This window comes from Prionailurus viverrinus, chromosome D1, assembly GCF_022837055.1.
Source record: "Prionailurus viverrinus isolate Anna chromosome D1, UM_Priviv_1.0, whole genome shotgun sequence".
Lineage (NCBI taxonomy): Eukaryota > Metazoa > Chordata > Mammalia > Carnivora > Felidae > Prionailurus > Prionailurus viverrinus.
The window spans coordinates 21,452,191-21,468,606 of record NC_062570.1 but is presented as its reverse complement, the minus strand read 5'-3'; the positions used below and the strand labels follow the sequence as shown (position 1 = coordinate 21,468,606).

Below are 16,416 nucleotides of genomic sequence, written 5' to 3'. Positions count from 1 at the left end.
TAGGAGACTGTGTGTGCACATGTAATATATTTTTTGAAAGGTATTTCTTCTTTTAAATTTTTTGAACATTTTAATTTATTTTTTAGAGACCGAGCACAAGCCGGGGAGGGATAGAGAGAGAGAGGGAGACACAGAATCCGAAGCAGGCTCCAGGCTCTGAGCTGTCAGCACAGAGCCCGACGTGGGGCTCGAACTCACAAACTGTGAGATCATGACCTGAGCCGAAGTCAGATGCTTAACCAACTGAGCCACCCAGGCACCCCCAAAATGTTTTGACTTCTTTTCATCCTTTTTTTTAAGGCTTAGTATTATCTTTCTGGTAGCAGCTTTATTGATGATTCACACATTTAAATTAAACAGTTTATGCTTTACTCACAGAGTTATGCAACCATTGCCACAACATATTTGGGGACCTTTCCACCATTCCCATAGCTGCTGGTCTCCTATTCCTCACCCCAATCTAGGCAACCCCCAATCTAATTTCTGTCTCTATAGATTTTAAATGCAAACAGAATAATACAATATGTGGTCTTTTATGACCAGCTTTTCTTACTTGGCTTACTCTTTCCAAAGTGCCTCCATATTGTAAATCGTAAAGTCACTTTGTTTCTTTTCTTTTTTTTTTGCTAAGTAATACTCCATTATGTGCATACACTGCATTTTGTGGTATAGATTTTGTTGAATTCCAACTCATCTGTTTTTTTCTTTTGTCTCATGTGCTGTAGGTGTCATATTTAAGAAGCCAATGCCTTAATCCAAGGTCACAGAGACTTACTCAGATATTTTCTTCTGTGAATTTTATGATACTACTTCTTACATTTATATCTATGATTTATTTGGAATTAATTTTGCTTCTTGTGTGAGATAGGAGTCCAATTTCATTTCTCTAAATGTCAACATCTACTTTGTTGAAGAGATTATTGGCTCTCCATAGAACATCTTGGCATCCATGTTGAAAACCAAGTGATTATCAGTGTGAGAGTTGTTTTTGCATTCTCTTCATGGAAATATATGTATATATGCACCTGTCATGAATTTAAATGAAATCAATTTATCTCTATACTCTAGTTCTTTGGTTTTCCTTCACATGTCACTTGTCTGAGTTCTTTATTACATTTGCATTTAGGCCTTTTTATTTCACCTGTTTAATAGTTAAAAACAAAGGGATGGGTGGTTTTAGAATGCTTTCAAGCTACTATATGGATTAATTTTGATTACCCAGAGCCATAATATTGAAGATGGGGAGGAATAAGGAACAGCTTTAATTTTTTTTCTCTCCTTGAATTAACTATTCTTTGAACAACTGCTTCTTTTATCTCCTAACACTCCTCTAAAGAATTTAAATACTATCTATAATCACAGTGCCTTGCATTAGATTTCCAGAACTTGTTCATTTTCTCACTGAAAGTTTATCACTTTCAACAACAAGCCAGTGCCCACCCCCCCCACCCTTCCCAGCCCCTGGTAACCACCTTTATACTCTTTCTATGAGTCTGACTTTTTAATTTTTAAAATTATTTTTACATGTTTATTTATTTATTTTGAGAGAGAGTGTGTGTAGGTGTGGAAAAGGAGCAGGGAGAGAGAGGGAGAGAAAGAATCTCAAGCAGGCTCTGAGCTGTCAGTGCAGAGCCTGACTTGGGGCTCCAACTCATGACCCTGAGATCATGAGCTGAAATCAAGAGTTGGATGCTTAACTGACAGAGCCACCCAGATGCCCCAAGTCTGGATTTTTTAGATTCCACATACAAGTGATATCATGTAGTATTTGTCTTTCTCTGCCTGATTTATTTCACTTAAGAAATTTCCTCTAGGACCATCTATGGTGTTGTAAATGGCCAAGTTTTGTTATTTCTCATGGCTGAATAATATTCCATTATATGTATGCCGCATACTTGAAATTTACTGAGAAAGTAGGTCTTAAAAGTTCTCACCACAAAAAGGATATGGTAATTATGTAACTTGATGGAGGTGTTAGTTAATATGGCTGTGGTAATCATATGGCAATATTCATTTATCAAATAAACACATTGTACACCTTAAAGCTACACAGTACTATATGTCAATTCCATCTCAATAAATCTTGAAATGAATTCAAATTCTTCTCACATTGAGATAAAGGGAAGTGAAAGGAGAATGCAAAATAGTTACCAAAATTTTCTTCCACCATATTAAAATGTATATAGTATTTTGTAGTTTTAAAAGTGAGACTAATATGTATATAGCAAGGATCTTAATTTGACTTTTATTTTTTTGAGTTTATCTAGTTAAGAGAGAGAGAGTGTGTGTGTGTGAACAGAGGAGGGGCAGAGAGAGAGGGAGAGAATCCCAAGCAGGCTCTGCACTATTAGCCTGATGGGGAGCTCGATCCCATGAACCCTGAGATCATGACCTGAGCTGAAATCAAGAGTTGGAATCTCAACAGACTGAACCACCCAGGTGCTCCTTAATTTGACTTTTAAAAATATTCACTCATATGTGGAATTTAAGAAACAAAACAAATGAACTTAGCAGAAAAAAAAAAGAGGACATCTAAGAAACAGATTCTTAATTACAGAGAACAAACTGATGGTTAGCAGAGGGGAGGTGAGCAGGGAGATTGGTTAGTTGATGGGAATTAAGGAGGGCACTTGTTGTGATAAGCACCAGGTGTTGTATGTAAGTATTGAGTCACTAAATTCTATACCTGAAACTAAATTTACTGTATGTTTACTGTGAGTAACTATATGTTAACTAACTGGAAATTAAATAAAAACTTGGAAAGAAAGAAGAAAAAATATTATTAAAGCCCTCCTGGGATATTCCTTACAGCATTTTTTTTTTCTTTTAAATTGATTTGAGTGTTCTCTAAGATAAAAGTCCCCATCAGAGGGAGCTGTTTACTTAGATTATTGCTCAAACATTAATTTCCAATTGATAGGGACGTACTTGGACCACATAACTCTGTACCCTAATTCATAGGGAGAAGTAAAACAGATTAATCTTTCAAAATGTTATAGTATTGGTACAAAAGAAAATTCTTATTTTTAGGACAATTGTAATTGTAAGAAGTCTCTCCCCTAAAGACCCAGTGTGCCTTCTCTCATTTACTATGATTTATGATCTAAATTGTGTGGAAAATTTGTGAACTAGAAAAATCTCAGAGGCAACACATCTTTCCCTAGAAGGGTCATTGGTAGGAGAGTTGATACCCAAAATAGGGTAAACCCCAGATTGCTGCACTTCTCTTTGAATAATACACGTGGTGTCATGTAGGGTTTGCTAGGACACATTTATGCGTTCTATTATCCAGAAATGCAATTGTTCATTCCCTTTTCACCAGGATTTTTATACTTTTGATCTGCTCAGAAACTTTATATTGTCACAGTATTTGGGTACAGGAAAGAGCAGCTCTCAATCATGGCTACTTGGTTTGGAGCAGGGGGTGGGAATTAAATGCACTGGTCACACAGGTCATGGATTGGTAGGTCGTTTTTCTGGCTCTTCATTTTTACTCGGGATCCAAGAGAAAAACAAAGTCAGGCCATCCAGCTCTTAATAGTAACTTCCATTTTCAGTTTTATAGTTACACTGTTTTTGAGATGGGGAGCTTTGGTTTTTATAAGAATGCCCATGAAGAAAGCCTATGTCTCCTTTTTAATGCCACAGCTAGTGGAGTCTTCTAGTAGAATTTCTATCTAGGCTTATTTCATGTAATTAATAATCTACTTTTTTTTTTTTTACCTTGGATCCTTTTCCAAAACATTGCATCTTGAATTTCCTTCTCTCTGTCTTTTTTAAACCTAATTTTGTGAGTGTAAAAGTTTCAAAATCATATGTGTGATGTTGGAAAGATCCTAAACATGGACCTTAGATACAGATCTTAGATCATGGATTTAGAGAATGAAGAAAGACCTTTAAAGTGAAGTCTGCTATAGACTGAATGTGGCTTCCTTAAATTCCTATGTTGAAACTTAATCCTTAGTGTGATGGTATTAGGAGGTGAGAATTTGGTAGTTGATTAGGTCATAATGGTGGAGACTTCATGAATGGGAACAATGCCCTTATAGAAAAGATAGCAGAGAGTACCCTTTTTCCTTTGGTCATGTGAGGACAGAGCAAGAATACAGCGGCCTATGAACCAGGAAGAGGTACCTCACCAGAGATGGAATATCCTGGTGCCTTGATCTTGCACTTCCCTGATTCCAGAGCTGTGTGAAATAAATTTCTCTTATTTATAAGCCACCAATCCATGGATTTGTTATAGCAGCCAAAACAGGCTAGCACAATGCCTGAGTGATCTTTTCCATCTTTCTCCCTCTAGAATTGTCACGAAAAAAAATTCCATAATTGTGGGAGCACAAGTCATTGTTTTATGTTTGGAGCCACTTACTTTGAGCAGTTTACACATTTGAAGAAACTCAGAGTCCGATGCTTTTTTACTACTGAGAGAATCCCCTCTATATGAGTAAATAAATGATGCCCTTCTGCCCTTCTCCCCTACTAAATATAAGTGTGTGTGTAAATATATGCTTTTATGTATTCATCAGATGAATAAGAATTCAGAATTCATCATACTAGCTTCTAATTTTCTTGTAGTGTCTTTGTCTGGACTTGATATCAAGGTAATGCTGGCCTCATAAAATGGATTTGAAAGTCTACCCTGTTCTTTAATGTTATGGGAGAGTTGAGAAGGACTGTGCTACTTCTTTAAATGTTTGGTAGAATTTCTACTTGAAGCTTGGATTTTCATTGTTGGGAAATTTTAGAGTATTGATTTAATCACATATCAGTGACAGTTATGTTCTGAAATTCTATTCATGATTCATTTTTGCTAGGTTGTATGTTTCTACAAATTTATCCATTTCTTTGAGATTATCCACTTTTTGGTGAATACATGTTCACATAATCTTCTTTTTCTTTTTCTTTCTGTAGCACCCGTTGTATTGTCTCCTCTTTCATTTCTTATTTTACTTACCTGAGTCTTCTCTCTTCTTCTTTTTTTTTTTAATGTTTGAAGGAGACAGAGAGAGAGAGAGAGAGAGAGAGAGAGAGAGAGAGAGAGAGAAAGTGGAGGGAGAGGGAGAGAGAGAAGGAGACACAGAATCCAAAGCAGGCTCCAGACTCAACTGTCAGCACAGAGCTGGACGTGGGGCTCCAACCTACAAACCAGGAGATCATGACCTGAGCTGAAGTCGGACACTTAACTGACTGAGCCACCCAGGTGCCCTTCTCTTCTTTCTTGTTTAGACTTGCTAAAGGCTTGTCAATTTTACCTTTTAAAACTGCTCCATTTTCATGCTTTACTATGATTTTCTATTTTCTATTTGATATATTTCTGGTTTTGTTCTTTTCATTCCAATTCCTTGAGGTATAAAGCCAGGTAATTTATTTGAGTCTCTCTTCTTTTATAATATAGGTGTTATCATAACAGAGTTCCCCTTTGGTATATATGTGTAAGCCTAACACACACCCTCACATATTTTCCTATTTATTCATATGTTCAAATACATTGATAGGGGCTGTAGACTTGATTTAAGGAAATATTTCTGACATCTTGCTTTTGTCATTTAAAGATACTTTATTGAATACATACATGTATTTTGTGTCTATTAACATTTTTAGTGGTATCTGTTTCTTGATACTTTTGTCTACTAACTTTTGTATCAAAACTGAAAGAACATTACCCCCAAAATGTTTTTTTAAACATTTTATTTATTTTTGAGAGACAGAGAGAGACAGAGTGCAAGTGGGGGAGGGGCAGAGAGAGAGGGAGACACGGAATCCAAAGCAGTACTCAGGCTCTGAGCTGTTAGCACAGAGCTGGATACAGGGCTCAAACCCACCAACTGTGAGATCATGACCTGAGCTGAAGTTGGGTGCTCAACCAACTGAGCCACAAGGAAGCCCATACCCACTACTTTTACAACACAATATTCTGTACTATGTGTTTACCTTTATCAATTTGTTTTAGACTTTCTTAGGCTAATGTGATGTTGTTTAGTGTCCTTTCTTTTTTCTTTTAAAAGGTGTTTATTTTGATATAAATACCTTTTAAAAGAAAAAAGAAGAGACAGAGAGAGAGAGAGAGAGAGAGAGAGAGAGAGAGAGAGATCAGGGAAGGGGCAGAAAGAGAAGGAGAGAATCCCAAGCAGACTCCACACTCTCCGCGCGGGGCTCGAACTCAGGAACTGTGAGATCATGACCTGAGCCAAAATCAAGAGTCAGATGCTTTAACTGACTGAGCCACCCAGACACCCCCAGTGTCCTTTCTTTTCAGCTTGAAGAATTCTCTTTCACATTTCTTATGAGGCAGGTTTAGTGGTGATGAATCTTTTCAGCTGTTGTTTGAGGAAAAATTTTCTCTTTCTTTTGGAAGGATACTTTTGCTATTTATAGTATTCTTGGTTGGCCCCCCCCCCGCCCCTTTTTTTTTTCTTTCAGCACATTGAATAGATCTTCCCATTCCCTTCTGACCTGCAAGATTTCTGCTGAAATCCATTGAACTCTGCTGGAAAATTCACGGATATTCTTATTGGGGGGTTCACTGTATGGGATAAGTTGCATTTCTCTTGCTGCTTTCAAAATTCTGTCTTTGATTTTTCAATAATTTTGAATATAGTGTGTCCAGGTGTGGATTTCTTTGCAGTCATCTTTTTTTTGGTCAGGGGGATCCTTTTTGTTTCCTGGATCTGGATATTCATTTCTTTCTACAGATTTGGGGGGTTTTAAGCCATTTTTACTTTGAGAAATCTTTCAGGTTATTTCTCATCTCTTTTTTTTTTTGGATCCCTAAAATACATATATTTGTCCAACTGGTACAGTCCAAAAATTCTCTTATTTTATTTGCTATTTTTAATTCTTTCTTCATTTGATACTTTGATGACTAATTTCACATGACTTTTTTTTTTAATTCTGATATTTTCTTTTGTGTGACCTTGTCTGCTGTTTTAACCTCCTAGTAATTTTTCCAGTTCAGTGATTTTTTTTCTTCAGCCTCATTATTTCTGCTTGGTATTCTTTAGAGTTTTCTGTCTCTTGGTTGACGTTCTTACTTTTTTCACGTATTGCTCTCTGACTGCAGTGAACATTTTTATGATAGCTGTTTTGAATTCTCTGTCAGATAAACGATGTATTTCCATTTCATTAGGGACAGTTTCTGGAGATTTATGTTGTTCTTTCTGGGAAATACTTAGACTCTCTGGGCTTGTGTCTGGACGTTAGACAAAATGTCCACCTATCCTAATCTTCATGGTCTAGCCTTGTGCTAGAGAAGACCCACACAAAAAGCCTGGCCAGATAGTGAGAGCCTCTTACAGTTCATGTCAGTCTGTCCCACTTTCTTTGTTCTTTTTTGCTTCATTGCTTCTGGAGTATGTCAGTTCCCATCAGCACTCTAAAACAAGCAAGGCTGAAGTCGGTTCCTCAGGCAGCCCCCTAATAAGTTGGGTCATTAGATACATGGTTAGAGGAAGAGTTCTTTACTGCTAGCTCTGGGCTGAGTCAGCAGGGCGTGTGTATGTGGGGGCAGAGGGCTATTGTGAGTTCTAGCCCAAATTGCTCTCTCTGTCCTCTGTCACCTGTGCAGCTAAACTATGCCATGGCCCACGGCTCCTCACCTTTCTGAAACATGCCTAACATAAGCTAGTCTTATGGAAAGCTCCTAAAAAACTTGAGGCTTTGGATGTATGCTGCACCTCTTCCCTTTCCCAGGGAGTAGCTGGGAGCTGAGGGATTTTTGTCAGAATCACATGTGCTATGCCAAGATAGGTATTATGACAAAAGGGTATCTTGAATTTCCCTAACAGCTTCAATATGCCTGGTTTCATGCATGAATTGGGTAAGGGACCTTCTTAACCAGTTTCCAGATTTTTTTACAAAGGGAATCTGTACATAAGTTGTTTTTTGAATCAGTGTGTCATGTGGAGAAGTAGAGATTAAGGCTTTCAGCTTGCATAATTGGAAATGGGAATTTATTTTTGGCTCTTCCTTGAGGGGTCATACAGTCTCTACAGGGAAGAGAAAACTTGAGCAGATTATCGAGTCCTTGAGGCACCGAAGTTGGATTCTGGTCCAGGGTGTATATACAATCCCCATGGTTTCTGATTATACTTAGAAATTTTCCTTGGGGAACACACTGAGCAAGTTTCTGCCTTGTTTATAACTACCATTATATAGTTACACTCACATTAAATCTTCTGTGATTTACCAAGTGGCAAAAATGATAACAATAAAGACTGTTTTTGTCTTCTGTTTGAGGGAACTAAAAGTCATAATCAGAAATTAAGATCTATAGTTCTAAAAGATTTCCAGGACATATCAGCAATTAAGTGTGGGCTGAATTCTCTTTGAATCAAAAGAACCAAATCCTCAGAGCCAGAAATTGCCCTTCCATGACAATGGGGATAATAACAATGATAAGGAAGCACCAATGTTTTCTGGCCTAAGGTGGGTGAGCTTCTGAATTTCAGCTTAATCATGTCCTCCTTTTTTGAGATGGAAACCTGAGGATCTAAGATATGCCACTATCTTTCCCAGTTTTGCAGTCCTGAGACTCAAGTGAAATTGGCAGAAAAATCTGTCCGGAGCAGGGAATGTTTAGAGATGTTGCAAGGGCTGGTCAAGGGATGCGTTCTGTGAGTCAGTAAGTTTCTTCTCCATGGGCAAAACTGGCTGCTGCTACTCCAGATTTGAGGCTTTTACTCTGTGACATTGGGCAGTAACTTCTTGTAGACTGGTCCCTTAGTTTTGGATTAGAAACAGTCTAGTTGGTTTCCACCACACCAAGTCTAATCTGCATTAGAGGCCAGCTCCAGGTTGCAGCTTCAAATTTTACAAGCTTCAAGCTTATGTGAATGAAAATGAGAAGAAAGAAGGATAATTGTGTCCTCATGTAAACTTCTTCTCCATAAGGGAGAAGGTATTTCCCATAGTTATGTTTACGTTTAGCAACATTGCTCTTCACTCTATAGGCTAATATTTGACATTCTTTGTTACTTAGCTTGCAAAGACTAATAAAGGGAAGCCTGAGTCACTCAGTATCATGATAGTAGCAGTGGAGTCTTGGGTCCAGGTTGGGCTAGTCTCAGACCTTCTCCATGCATATACTGCATTTGGGAAAGGAGAAATGGTGGGAAAAGCTGAGTTTTTCTCTTTGTAACTTTTTTCTTCTGTGCTCACAGATCCCTTTAGAGAAGATGGCTCCTGGAAATGGTTCTTTTGTGACTGAATTCATTCTGGTGGGGCTAACAGACCTACCAGATCTCCAGCTCCCTCTGTTCTGCCTGTTTCTAGTCATGTATGTGGTCACTGTGTTAGGAAATTCGGGCTTGATAACTCTACTTGGACTGAATTCACACCTACACACCCCAATGTACTTTTTCCTTTTCAATTTGTCCTTCATAGACCTCTGCTATTCTTCTGTGTTTACACCCAAAATGCTGACTAACTTTGTATCAAAGAAAAATATTATCTCCTACAGGGGGTGCATGACCCAGCTTTACTTTTTCTGTTTTTTTGCTATTTCTGAATGCTATGTGTTGACATCAATGGCCTATGATCGCTATGTGGCCATCTGTAACCCACTTTTGTATAATGTTGTCATGTCCCCTAAAGTGTGTTCCAGCCTTATGCTTGGTTCATATTTGATGGCATTTTCGGGTGCTGTGGCTCACACAGGAAGCATGCTGAGACTCACCTTCTGTGATGCAAACACCATCAACCATTATTTGTGTGACATCCTCCCTGTGCTCCAGCTTTCCTGCACAAGCACCTATGTAAATGAACTGGTGGTTTTCATTGTGGTGGGCATCAACATCATTGTGCCCAGTGTCACCATCTTTGTGTCTTATAGTTGCATCCTCTCCAGCATCCTCCGCATCAGTTCCACTGAGGGCAGGTCCAAAGCGTTCAGCACCTGCAGTTCCCACATAATTGCTGTTTCCTTGTTCTTTGGATCATGTGCATTTATGTATCTTAAACCATCTTCTGCTGGGTCTATGGATGAGGGGAAAATCTCTTCTGTCTTTTATACCAATGTGGTTCCCATGATGAACCCTTTAATCTATAGTTTAAGAAACAAAGATGTTAAACTTGCCCTGAGGAAAGTCCTGAGTAGGAGATAGTTATAATCAGAAACTGTATCTCTCAGTACAGTTAGTTACACAACGGGGAGATTTTATGTTTAATGAAAACGTTTTTTGCAGTAGCCTTCTTAGTCTATTTTTTTCTTAACATGTTAAAGGAAATTTGAGTCTTCTCTCTATAATTTACTACCGGTCTTTATCACTAGGTCTTTTTTTTTCTTCATCATTTGCACGATGTCTTTACTTTTTTCCTGTTTAGCAACAATATTAAATAAGAAATGTATTATCTGACTTTTTAAAGTTTTTCATTTTGAACTCCTTTTTTCCACTCGAAAAAGATGAATGGTCTCCAGATTATTGAATTGGAGAACAATAGACTGACACTGTACCATTGGGATTGTTCTTATCTGCCACATGCTATTAGAAGCATAAATCACCTACTGTGTATATACTCTTGTTTCTTTCCTCTGATTGGCAAGAATATGTCTTTTTCAAATGGGAGAAATCGAAGGTTCCTGAAAGACTATTATATTTAATCTATTTTGCATCTGTAAACATTTTACAGCAGGTTTCTTTTGGCAGAGTTTGTTTTCTTTTTTCTTTTCTTTTCTTTTCTTTTTTTACTTTTATCCAGTCAAAGTAGCACATACTGATCAACAAAAGATATTTACTCTGTGAATGGGGAAGTGAAGCTCAGAATAGTTAATGATTCATCAAAAGTCACACAGCTTAACAAAGACAAGATGTAGAGTATCCTCATAGTCTTCTGATTTCAAGTCTAGAACTCTTTGTAGTATGCTTTGCTTCTACCTTATTATTTTCACTTCGGTGAACAAGGACTATGAGAAAAGATTTCTAGTTTGAAGGTTGATTCTGCTTTGTTCCATGCTGGGTATTACATGGATTTCTCTCATGCTGGGTATTACAGTTTTTGTTCTTTGTTTAGGTAAACAGCTTCTTGCTTCTTCTTGTTGAGAAAGAGAGGGCCCTTTGAGGAGATGATTGGCTCAAATAAGGATGTTACTTATGGACAAATTTAACCACTCTATTTGGTTACATAAAAAACCTGGCATCAAGTACTACAGAATAAGGTAGTTTGTACACAATACAGTATAGAATAAATTTTTTTTTAAGTGAATTGGGAATATTTGTAAGGTTTTATATTTCAGAAAAGAGGGCATGGAAGAGAAAAAAGCACAGAAATGTCTCATTAGGCCAGGATTCAACAAGACGCTTGACCAGTAAATAAGCGATCCCTCTGTGGCTATGGTCATGAGTGTTAGAAACCGCATTCTGAAATTATATCATTTCTGCACAGTACTGTGAATGTATTCCAGTGTCCATATCTAAAATGGAATTATAATACACAGTGACTAGATCAGTTGTCATTTTTCATAATGAAGACAGGAAAGCTGTAGTCACATTTGGCACTAGGTAGACAGAGGGCAGTAGCTTCAGGAGATAAAGAGTAATTGGAACTCAAGTTAGGAGAAAGGAATTTACAAAGTAAAATGATGGATAATTAAAGCCCTTGCTGTGACTCTCCTTTGCTTTCTGGAAAGCCCTAGAAATATTATTGAGTTCACATGATTTGTCTGGATAGGATAATAACACAAGTCATTTGATATTTAAAAATGTGAACTCACATGGTTGGAGGACCTGGGAATGATTAAATCACTTCTGGGTTTTTTGGCTTCCATATGCTACTCCTATATATATTTTAAGGTACAGAACTTCAAATTTCAGCTGAGAGAGCAATGACAACTTGAAGGAATTTGGTGAATAAACCAAATTGTGGTAATGTCTTTACTGGAAAGAATGTGGATTTTTTTAAGGTAAGAAAATGTCATTTTATTTTTTATTTTATTTTTAAAATGTATTTATTATTATTTTTTTACTTTATTTTATTTTATTTTATTTTTTTAAGTGTAATTTATTGTCGAACTGGTTTTCATGCAACACCCAGTGCTCATCCCAACAGGTGCCCTCCTCAATGCCCATCACCCACTTTCCTCTCTCCCCCATCCCCCCATCAACCCTCATTTTGTTCTCAGTATTTAAGAGTCTCTTATGGTTTGCCTCCCTCCCTCTCTGTAACTTTTTTTCCCCTTCCCCTCCCCCATGGTCTTCTGTTAAGTTTCTCAGGATCCACATACGAGTGAAAACATGTCTTTCTCTGCCTGACTTATTTCACTTAGCATAACACTCTCCAGCTCTATCAACATTGCTACAAACGGCCAGATTTCATTCTTTCCCATTGCCAAGTAGTATTCCATTGTATATATAAACCACATCTTCTTTATCCATGAAAATGTCATTTTAAAGATCCTTCATATGATTTATCAAGGTGCAATATATTTTCTAAGATGCTTCTAACAATTTTCATTATTTACCATTTTCCCATCTCCACTCAATATTTAAGTATTTTGAAATTTAGCTTAGGTGGTTTGTTGGCTTCTTGTGTGGCAATGTGCTCTACATGGCAAACAAAAATGGCACTATACCAGACTGATAAAGGTAGATTTTCATAATGCAACATAGTAGAGTTACATTCTACATGTGGAGAGTTTCCAAAATTGGTCTCATATGGTCAATAGCATTACTCCTGAAGTTTGATTAGGCTAAAAGCATAAGAGACTCCTAAAAACTGAGAACAAACTGAGGGCTGATGGGGGGGTGGGAGGGAGGGGAGGGTGGGTGATGGGCATTGAAGAGGGCATCTTTTGGGATGAGCACTGGGTGTTGTATGGAAACCAATTTGACAATAAATTTCATATATTTTAAAAAAAAAGAAAATGAAATTTGATTAGGCTAGCAAATATCCACACTGGGGACAGACATGATGTTTTTCTCTAAGAGTGGCACAGTTGGTTTTTCTCTCTGGCATTAGGACATTTCACTGTATGTTCAGCCCAGCCCTAGAAGAAGTAGTTGGTTTATATAAAGGGCTTTGTTGCACCTTTAAATATTAAAATCTCACTCAATCTGAGGCATAAACTCCCATCTTTCTCAGTGAGTAGGATAGCTGGTGGAATCACCTATGCTGTTTAAAGTGTCTCTCTGATGTAAGGTTGAATAGACCCACTTAAAAATTGAAGATATATGCAGGTTTTACATTTGCTCTTAGGAAGAGTGTGCTGTTGCTGTGTTCCCTGCGTGTTATATCTGTCAGTCTCTGTGTTTCCTCAGGGAAGAACTTTGAGGCAAATGGGAAAGAGGATCCAGTTTCCATTTCATGGATGATGAGACTACCACTCAGAGATGTCGATGGCTTATTCCAAGTCACAATTAACACATGGTAGAAAGAAGACTACGTATTTGGTGTTTTGATACTGAATCTTGGGTGTTTTTATTATGATTGTACAGAATGTACCATATTTTTTAAAATCAGGGAAACTTGAACAATGGTTTTAGTGAATAACGTGCCTCTAACAAAAACTAAAGGCAAAACACTTAAATAAGAAAAATGATCAGAAAGTATCATTCACATTTCATATTTGACAGTTCTATTGCCTAATTTAGAGAATGTGAGTATATTCTTATTTAATACAGGTCTACACAATAAATAGAAGCACAGGAAGCATATATAGCCTATAATAGTCATTGTCATTAGGTGTTTACCAAGTCCCAGGCTTAGCAGTAAGTTCCCACATTCATTATCTTATTCAATCTTCACATCAGTGGTATGTGGTAGGCACTGCTATGAGTGGCCCAGTGTGGCAGAGATTGCCAGCTGTTCATCTCTTCTTTCAGAACACACAGTTCTCGATATGGATACAGTTTCCTTCTTGCAGTGAGAAGTGGCATGTACTGAGTTCTAGACATGATGAAAACCATTCTAGAGACAAACTGTACCTTTTCCATATTCTCCTGACCTTCTGTGGGCTGGGTGCAAATGATGGTGAGGCCCTATTCGACGATAAAGCTGTAAAGAAAAGCCAGAGAATGATTGGCACAAAAGCAAGATGGAAAATGAAAGAAGAGACAGAGCTACTATCCAGTAGGGAGAATAGAAGGCTCTATTGTGCTGGCAATGTTCTATTCTTACATCCGCTTGGTGGTTGTAAGCTCTCCATTTTATAATCGTTAGTGAAGTATAATTTTCTGAATCCCTAAGAGTAGAGTGAGGGTTCCGTTCCTTGGCTTGTATCCCATTGGTGTTTGGTTTATAGAATTTTTTATGTATTTAAGCTAAATTTTACAATTAGGATTACATAACTTTGATTAAAGCCCCTCTTAAACCAAACATTACAATAATCCATAAACAGAAAATGAGAGTAAACTCTTGGGATGCCTTCTGAATACACAATGGCTACCACTGAAAAGAACCACCATATGTGGTATAGCACTTATAGAACAATGCAGACCACTTCAGGACAGAGACCGTTCCCCTTATAAGCCCAATGAGGAATTTCAGTGTTTGTGGAATTAGGAAAGTCAATGTACAATCCCATTTTATGGGTTTTGTAGTATGTTATGTGTCATTATACTGAGGTTAGTGGTGTGGTAAAGATAGTATAGCTCTCATTCCATATTATATAACTTCACTTTCTGAATCCTGTCTGCTTTCTTCATAAAGTCTTTCCTTAAAGAATTTCTTTAGGTATACCTGTAATGAAAACCATTTGAAAATATAGAAATGTGGCAGCATTTAGGCATAGAGAAAAGACTGCCTCAGTCATTGGAAGTATTATAAAACATAGTGGTTGAATCAGAATTGGATATCACAATGGTAATTTAAGTTCAGAGGTGATTCAACAGTAAGTAACTTTGTGTTGAGTATCAGCATGTTAGATGAGTGCATTTTATAATCTCACCTGCCTAGGTAAGCGCTGTTCTAGAGATCAAGGTAGACCTGAGTGTGAATGTGGAAGTAAAGTGGAGAGTGAATAAGTCATTGACCCTTGGTCTCTGTATGTTATGCTCTAAGTGGGATTTATCTTTCTAAAAGTAAGTTGCTATTTGGACTCACCATGAATTCATTACTAATTGTTTGATTTATAAAAGTGACAGTGACATGTGACGATGAAAAGATGGTTAAAATGAACAGTTTGGCAGTTACTGCTAGGAATGATAAAGGTAAAAGAGACATGAAAAACTAGCACTGAAGGGACAATTATGTAAAATAAGGGCCCAAAACAAGTGCTCACTCCCCACTGATATTGAGATTACGAAATGTGAACAGATTAACATTACTTTGACAGAAATCTGTCTTGAGTATACGAATTAAATTTCCAAAATTAGTAAAAGTCTATTCAAACTGTGATTCAATGGTCTTTTTTTCATTTGCTCTTTCATTTAGCTAGGCAAGAATCTTCTAATACCCAGTCACACAAAAAAAGGCACTTAATTTGTCCCTAAATTTTGAAAATCCTTCCTACTCTTCAAAGAAAGCTTAAGTCGTAGGTATTTGTATCAATGAATTGTGAATCTTGTTTATTGAAACTGAAGTTGGGAATTGTAGCTCATAAAAACTAAATAGAATTCTAAATATTAGGTAAGTAATTACAGATTAAATTGTAGAGTGAAAAATTATCTTTCACATCTTGGAAGATTGGTATTGTAGCTGATGTACCTTTGACCTTTGACCCATACCTTTTCCCCTGCCCAAAGTCACTACCTGTTTTTCCCTATCATATTACCCACTGGTCTTTCCTTTTCAGAGCATTTTCTGATTCCCTAAGACAAGGTGAAGTTACCCTTCTTTGGCTTGTATCCCATTGGTGTTTGGTTCTACTGTAACATGTATTGCATTGTATTATAAATGCTTTTAACATTCACTTGTCAATCTCAATAAAGTGGATTTTTTTCCCCTTAAAACAAGTGGGTCTTTGCATACAGCACAGATTCCAAAAGTGTGGGTAAGACAAAACCGTGTTTTAATGCTCAGTTAACAACTGTGTTCCAGGCACAAGGAAGAAAATGTAGTTAAGCAGGACTTTACACTTTTTCACACCTCTGATACATTCTAAGTGAGAATGGTGGGGTGGAGGTGACCTAGCAATCTGAGGACCTCAAGAAACTAATCTGGTCTGTTCAATCAGGAAACCGATGGCTATCAGCCAGACTCATCAGATACCAATCTTGTTACATTAGATACCCTGGAAACAGATGTCCATTTTGATTCTTCTGGGCTACCTAGATGTAGTCCTGACATTTGAGGACAGTTTGCCAGACATGTGCTGACATGGCCACGCACAAGTCATATACACACATACATGTACATGCATATATATAAAAAGCTGCTTGACATACTTACATTTCCAAAATAGCACTGATGACTATACTCAGACCAATCTATAATAATCTTAATATTTTAGCTAGATTTATCTTTCAGTCAAGTGAGCTTCAG

General features: G+C 37.3%; 1 protein-coding gene across 1 annotated transcript; it reads left to right on the top strand.

Annotated features, from left to right (window-relative positions):
* Window positions 1-9,167: 9,167 nt before the first annotated feature.
* LOC125176657 (olfactory receptor 8B3-like) lies at window positions 9,168-10,103 on the top strand. The gene has a single exon (XM_047878432.1). The coding sequence runs from the start codon at window positions 9,177-9,179 to the stop codon at window positions 10,101-10,103; it is 927 nt and encodes a 308-aa protein (XP_047734388.1). The 5' UTR covers window positions 9,168-9,176.
* Window positions 10,104-16,416: the final 6,313 nt, after the last annotated feature.

Bases quoted from the DNA above. Each gene is read 5' to 3' on its own strand.
- LOC125176657 (XM_047878432.1), top strand. From the start codon at position 9,177: ATGGCTCCTGGAAATGGTTCTTTTGTGACTGAATTCATTCTGGTGGGG.